This window comes from Myotis davidii, unplaced genomic scaffold (genome assembly GCF_000327345.1).
Source record: "Myotis davidii unplaced genomic scaffold, ASM32734v1 scaffold65, whole genome shotgun sequence".
NCBI classification, from domain to species: Eukaryota; Metazoa; Chordata; class Mammalia; order Chiroptera; family Vespertilionidae; genus Myotis; species Myotis davidii.
In genome coordinates, this window is record NW_006297833.1 from 431,541 (window position 1) to 439,526 (window position 7,986).

The 7,986-nt window shown below is 41.1% G+C and overlaps 1 protein-coding gene across 1 annotated transcript in view; it reads left to right on the forward strand.

The window, feature by feature from the left end:
• The first annotated feature begins 3,029 nt into the window (after positions 1-3,029).
• Positions 3,030-7,986, forward strand: part of FLT3 (fms related tyrosine kinase 3) — a 60,801-nt gene continuing 55,844 nt past the window's right edge. The window contains exon 1 of the mRNA XM_006773676.1: positions 3,030-3,146. Coding sequence (XP_006773739.1) covers positions 3,039-3,146 — 108 coding nt within the window. The 5' untranslated portion in view covers positions 3,030-3,038. The remainder of the gene's footprint in view (positions 3,147-7,986) is intronic.

Sequence of the window (7,986 nt, forward strand, 5' to 3'; positions counted from 1 at the left end):
TTCGATTCAGCTGTTCCTTCTATCTGCTCTGTGAGAAGGTGCAGGGTTTGTCCGTGTATTCATGCCCCTTTTCCTCCCCCTGGACAGACCCTTTAGGTGCCCACGGTCGAGAAGGCTGTAGTCCTGGTGTTCTTGGGTTCGCAGTTGAGGCAGCTCATCTCTGGGCATGTGGTTGTAGAGTCCTGGGAGGTATCTGAGGTCTCCCTGATTGAAGGTGAGGCTAGGCTTCCCCTTCAAGATGGCACGGTCTCTGTGGCAGAGCCGGCTGCTCCAGGAGAGAGTTCAGTAGCGGTAGAGGCTGCCCGGCCAGGGGAGCCTGTCAGCCAGTCCTCAGCAGGCCTTCACACTCTCCATGATAAGCCTTCTGGCATTTACTGCATGCCTCCACAGAAATCAACCTTCCATTGTGTTCTTTATTGAAGCTATGTCATTCTTCATTTCCTCTTGATTCCTTATCATGTTGGTCAGATTCTCATCCAGCTCCTTATAATTCTCATTGATTTGTATGCATTTGTCATCCAGACATTTGAGCATCCTTATAATTATTACTCTGAATTCTTTCTCTGACAAATTATTTGCCTTCATTTCATTTAATTCCTTTTCTGGTGATTCCTATTTTTCTTTCCTTTGGGAATTGTTTCTTTGTCTCCCCACTTTTCTGTAATGTTTTATTTCTATGTCTTAGATCCAACTGCTTTGTTACCCAGGTTCTTTTGGGGGTTGGCCTATGTAGTTGGTGATTTTTGGGACCCAGTGGTATAGTCTCTCAGATCTCCTGAGCTTGGTGTTCTAGTGGAGCCCACTACTTGAGTTATTTGGGTTCTCCTGATGTAGTTGGGTCTTGAATGTTAGTTTCTCATTTGTGGTTGAAGTCTGATCATAGGCTGTCTGAAATGTGACTCAACCCCGGCCCTGTCATGCAAGCTGTTGTAGATGTGCTTGTGTTCCAGCTCTTGTGGAAAGAGGTCTTGTTGCCTGAGGTCTCACTGGAGTGCCCACACTGTGAGATCCTGGAGTTCATAGTCTGGGAGAAAGTGTCTCAGGGCCGGAGGCTCAGGTAGTGTGACTCTGGCTAGTGTTGTGTGACTTTTGCTAGGGCAGCATCACTCTGCAAATCACTGTGAAGTTCCTGGAGCCCATGACAGTAGGAGGCAGCTATCCTGTAGTCTGCGGATGAGGCAGTGGGTCTTTGGCCAGGGTGATTTCACTCTGCCAATCATGAGAGAGTCCAGGAGCCAACGGCTGGGGATGCAGGAATCTCAGAGTCTGTGGCTGAAATAGCGTGACCTTGTCCGGATATGTGAGCCCTTAGTAGCTCACTGCAGTGTCTAGACGCCAGCCACCAGGGAGTGGGAAGTCATAGTTTCTGTTGGGGGAGTTGTGTGCCCTTGGTTGGAGAGGCACACGCCCACTGGCGGCTCACAGAGAGTCCCAGGAACTGTCTGCTGGGGAGGTGGGCTGGCGGCCCGTGTGCCGAAGCTGCACAACTGCGGTGTCCAGACACGCCGCCGGGGAGTGGGGAGTTGTGGTTTCTGCTGAGGGAGCCATGAGTCCTTGGAGAGGGATGTCCTGGGGTCCGCAGGTCTGTAGGCGAGGCTGTATGACTGGCTGGAGTGGCTTCAGGGCCCCGAGCAGTGTCGAAGGCCAGTCTTGGTGGAGGCAAGGCTGGGTTCCTTGTGGAGGCCACTCTCCCCTTCAAGATGGCGTGGGCTCCATGCCTAGCTCTGCAGCCCGGGGAGTGCCCATAGCAGTGGCAGGGGCTCCTCATCCAGGAGAGCCTGATCTGCCAGTCCCTGACATTCCCGCAGGATCTAACTGTCCCTCACTTACACAGGCACATACAGATGGCAAAAGTTCTAGAGAAATGAAAATGGTTTATTTGTTAGAATATAGGGATTTAGAGTGAATTTTCACTTCCAGTTCCATTAGCATTGGTATAATGTGACTTCCTTAGCAAATAATGAAATAATAAAGACAGAATAAAACAAACCAGTGAATGTGTCTTAATATGTACTTCCCATAGCTGCAATACTGACATTTTAAAGCAGATTACTAGGTATGAAGGTGACTGAACACATACATTTACCTCTGTCTACCAATGGTCCATTAAATGACAGTAAACAAAATTAAGACATAAAGTATAAGGACAAAGATAATAGGGAAGCAGAAAATAAAATTTTGAGAGCTTTAACGCACGTGAAGAAAGCTGAGTCTAAGGTGGGGAGGAGAAAGCTGAGAAGCAACCTGATTTCCACTTCAGGACCCCTGATGTGGGCACCAGCTCCAGTCCCACAATATGGGCAGCAGACAAGAGGGAGAAAAGTCTCTCTGGGGAATCTGACCAGCCCATGGGAAAACCTGAAGATAACCATCCAGAGGAGATCAGGCAGCAGGTCAAACCATGTGCACAGAGCTTACACGATCATTTTGTGCTTCATTCTTATATTATGTGTGAGCAAACTATCAAGGATTATCACTCATTTGGGAAAAACATCTCAATAATAGAATAGAATGTGAAAGAGAGAGAGAAGGAATCAAAGAAATAATTCAAGAAAACTCCTCCAGAGAAAACTATGAATTTCTAGAGTGAAAAGGCTCACTGAGTATCTAACACCATGGATGGAAATAGATGACCAAAAAATCACGTAATTTTGAAAGTCTTAATGCACAAAAAGAAGATTCTACAACCATCCATATAGAAGAAGAAATGGCTTGTATACCAATAATCACCTCTGTAGTTGCATTAGCCTCATTTCAAATGTTTAATAGTCACATGTAGCTAATGACTACCATATGGAACAGCACAAGGGAAGAGTATCTCCATCACTGCAGAGCGTTCTGGTGAACAGCACTGCTCTAACACTGCTCCTGATTTCTAGTAAGACTCACCCTTTATGAAGTTATGTTTCCTGCTGGCCACTTTTCCATGATGACATTGGTTTTGTAGTTTTGTTGCAAGATGAATATGTGCTTTCTTTTAAAGATGTACATGTATCAATATCACTGTTTTTATTTGTTTTACAGTTGTTTTTTCAGCAATGATATTTGAGACTATTACAAATCAAGATCTGCCTGTGATCAAGTGTGTTTTAATCCATCATAAGAGCAATGATTCATCAGTGGGGATACCTTCATCATATCCCACGGTAAAGTAATATTAATAGTATACGTTTAGCTCTATTTTCTATTGAGACCTACCATGGCTATATGGGCCTTTCTTTCTATGTTTTTACATATATTATGTACTCATATATGGTGCATATGAGCATCTATACTCATTGCTACCTGGCACTCCACTCCATTAAGAGTCATGTTCTCTTTGAGTTCAGGTTCAAGGAAGAAGTAAGGGAATCTCACTTTCTTCTTAGAGAGCAACCAGACTTCTCTCTCAAGCCCGAGTCCCCAATTTCTAACTACTTTTTGGATATAGATAGATGGTTTCCATTTTCTCATTAATATTTTATCCACAGTTAATTCCAGTTCTATTTCCTCAAACCTGTTCCCATTCTTGTATTAATTGATTTCTGTTTATGGCCCTGTCTTGTTCCCAGGCTTGAAAGCTCAGTGTCACTTTGGAGTACTTACTCTCCTTTGCCTTCGCATGTGCTCAGTGCCAAGTCTCATCAATTTCCTTTCTTAACTAGTTCTCATATAATCACTTCAGATTCTCTAGTCTCACTGTCACTTCCCTAATTCAAGCCCTCATTAACGCCATCAAAATCAACAATAGTATCTTACGTAGCTTCTTCCTTCTGCAGTTCATCTCACATGGGCCGTCAGACTATTCTTCCGGAAGCACAGCTCTAGCCTTTACTGCCTGCCTTGAGACCTTCAGCGACCTTAGTTAAGCTGGCATGCAAACTGCTCCATAATCTAGCTCTGACTCCTTCAGGTTTCAACCTTGGTTTTCATTACTCTTCTCCTTTAGCTGTTCATCTGACATAGCCTGGGTATTTACATAAACAAAGGAAGCTTAAACAATAGTGAACTGAGAATATTGGAAGTCTGTGTACAATAATGAGCAAACCTAAATTAGCCAACTTCATGGACATTTTTAGTTAGGATTTATACCAATATATAGTCACTATTTTCTTTTGCATAGGTATAACACATACACACATGACATGATAACCTATGTGTCCCCCCAAATGAAAGATATTAGAAATATTCTCAAATCTTAAAATCAGTATGAAATAAGTTTTAATGACAACATTCTACATGAATGATAACACCTAACTTAATGCATAATTTTTTAATGCCAGAAGCATGTTTGGTTTGAATTTGTTAATCGCTATTGGTATAGTAACAAATTGGCTTATTAATAATATATTTGCATAATAGTATTTCAGTGAAGATGAAAAACTAAATATTATTTCTATAATGTTTTGAACTTTTAGTGTCTTTAAATTTTTAAAAATTGATTTTAGAGAAAGAGGAAGGTGGAGAGAGAGAGAGAGAGAGAGAGAGAGAGAGAAAGAGAAAGAGAAAGAGAAAGAGAGAAACACTGGTTTGTTGTTCCACTTAATTATGCATTCATTGGTTGATTCTTGTATGTGACCTGACCGGGGATTGAACCCATAACCTTGGCATATTGGGACAATGCTCTCTTCCAGTGGTCAAAATACCACGTGCGGCTTGCGAACCACATGCAGCTCTTTGCCCCTTGAGTGTGGCTCTTCCACAAAATACCACGTGCAGGCGTGCACGTACAGTGCGATTGAAACTTCGTGGCCCATGGGCAGAAGTCGGTATTTTGTGGAAGAGCCACACTCAAGGGGCCAAAGAGCTGCATGTGGCTCGCGAGCCGCAGTTTGCAGACCACTGCTCTAACCAACTGAGCTACCCAGACAGGGCTTAGTGTCTTCTCAACGTAAGAAAATAATTGCACACATTTAAGTGTGCAGTCTTTAAAAAATTGATGAATAGCCCTAACCGGTTTGGCTCAGTGGATAGAGCGTCAGCTTGTGGACTGAAGGGTCCCAGGTTCGATTCCAGTCAAGGGCATGTACCCTGGTTGCGGGCACATCCCCAGTAGGCGGTGTGCAGGAGGCACCTGATCGATGTTTCTCTCTCATTGATGTTTCTAACTTTCTATCCTTCTCCCTTCCTCTCTGTAAAAAATCAATGAAATATATTTTTTTAAAAAATTGATGATTAGTTTTGTTTCCTAGTATTAAGTCCTGCATTATTATTTTTTCATGTAGTATAAATTATATTTTTAATTAATATTCAGGATTATATTAAGATCTAGTAGTTCTTAAAAAGCATTAAATTAATAACCATAGGACTTCTAATTGTGGCAAAGGTGGGCAGTCCTCATCATGCATTTTCATCTCCTTGAAGTTGAAGCTGCTGCGTTTGGGTATTTTCCCACTTCATTGAGAAGTGGGTTATCAAGGTGTCTGTGGCTTTTTTTTAAGTTTTAAAAAAATATATTTTTATTGATTTCAGAGGAGAGAGAGCTAGAAACATCAGTGATGAGAATCATTGATTGGCTGCCTCCTGTACAGCTCACACTGGGGATCAAGCCTGCAACCTGGGCATGTGCCCTAACCAGGAATCAAACCGTGACCTCCTGGTTCATAGGTTGATGCTCAAACACTGAGCCACACCAGCCAGGCTGAAAAAGGTTTTGAAAAAGATTTTTTAAATTTCTTCCACAGTTCACAGTTTTCAGATGAGATACCTTTCTGGAAATTTTATACTCGGGTGTTTTGAATAACCATGCATTCATTAGTAAAGAAAATTTGTCCATGAAAACCTAATAAATAAGCTTCTTCAGCCCTTACCTATATTAACAGTGTATCCTGGACCAAAATAAGATGATTTAACTGTGCCCACAGTCTATTTAATTGTTGTTTAAAATCAGAATATTTTCATCATTCTTCATTTCGGTTTGAAGATTAAGTTGCTGTGTGCTGGCTTATCCACTGCAAGTTACTCTTTTTTCCTTTGTAATTAACAGATATTTTGGAGGAGATGCAAATATCCCTTTTCTCCTCCAGTTCTCACCTGCTGGTTTTAGCTTCCATTAGCGGACTTTGTCTACAACAGTTACTACTGTGATGTTTGTCTAATGGTGATTGTTCCTTTTCCCTCACTCCCTCTGCATTTATTAATTGGCATTCTTCTGTGAGGGAGAGTTGTCCCTTCTCTCTGTTTTATTTATTCAATTATTTATCAGTATGGCCTCATCTCATAGACATTTATTTGATTCTGTGGGTTATAACCCAGAACTATCATTTTTATTTTGTTGTACAAATGGTTCCAGCATTGGGAGCTACTTCACATTGGCTCCTGTGTCCCTTCAACATGTCCCTATCTTTTTTCAAACACTTACTTTTTGGTATTATAATGTAGTTCATGCTCATTTTGTATTTTTCTCACCTCAGCCCTGGAATTAATCACTTCTCCAATGAGCACTGATTTCTTGGAGAACAGTATTTAGAAACCAAGATCCGAGAGCTGGATGTGCTCATTGCTACTGGATGTCATTGCTTCAGTAGGCAAAGCTATGAAATGTATGCATGTATATTAACCACCCCCCCCACACACACACACTATATTTATTGCTCTCTATCATCTCTGCATCTGTCTGTCATCTATCTATCTATCTGTCTATCTATCTATCTATCATCTCCATCCATCACAGTAAGTTCAATATGATAACTCTGATTTTAATTTGGCACCAAAGGTTTCATTCTAACTTTCCCTCTTAATAGTATTTCTCTCTCTGACAGTAAGAAACCTGGCTCTCATTATCTATAACAATTTACTTATATATTCCATTCTAGCACATACTTAAAGTAGTTTCAGAATTGTTAGCCCACATCCCAGTGAGAAATAGGACAAATAAGTAGAATGCTGTTGTTGTGTTATAATTATTTTTGTCTTTAACCTTATTGTATCCAAAGTATTATTTTTCTGAGTCCTTTAGTTTCCTACCACCTTCACTATGGTTATGTTATTATTAGACATTAAGTTCATTTGGTTTGCATTGCATTTTGAGTTTCTCCCATATCCCAGTTGGTTTTAATTATTTATTTTTTGAGTATATGAAACATGCTATGGTCCTAAAAGCAAAGCAATATAAAAAGGTATACTCAGTCCTGGCTAGGTAGCTTGGTGGTTAGAGCATCGTCCCAATACACCAAGGTTGTGGGTTCAATCCCCAGTTAGGGTACATATAAGAAATACCAAGGAATGCATAAATAAGTGGAACAACAAATCAATGTTTCTCTCTCTCTCTCTCTCTCTCTCCCCCCGCCCCTTTCCTCTCTCTCTAAAGTCAATCAATAAAATTTTTTAAAAGTATTCTCAGAGAGGTATCACTTCCTTCTCATCAATATTACCAAGTTTCCATCCTTTCCTACTTAACTCCTGAACTTAACCAATTCATTTAGATTTTGGATACTATTCCTATATTTCTTGTGTACAAATGAGCAGATACATGTGCATTTTCTTTTTTTGTTGTTGTTGTTGTTAATCCTCACCCAAGGATATTTTTCCATTGATTTTTAGAGAGAGTGGAAGGGAGGGGAGAGACAGAGAGAGAAATATCAATATGAGAGAGACGCATCAATTGGTTGCCTCCTGCATGCATCCTGACCAGAGCTGAGGATCAAGCCTGCAACCAAGGTACATACCCTTGACCAGAATTAAATCTGGGACCCTTTAGTCTGTGGGCCAATGCTCTATCCACTGAGCAAAAATGTAGTTGTTGTTGTTAATATATATGTTGCTGTTGTTGTTAATCTTCACGTGAGGATATATTTTTAAAAATATATTTTTATTGATTTCAGAGAGGAAGGGAGAGGGAGAAAGAGATAGGAACACCAATGATGAGAGAAGCATTGATTGGCTGCCTCCATACCCCACTCTGGGCATGGAGCCCACAACCCAGGCATGTGCCCTGACTAGGAATTGAACTGTGACCTCCTGGTTCATAGGTTGACATTCAACCAGTGAGCCATTCCTGCCAGGCCT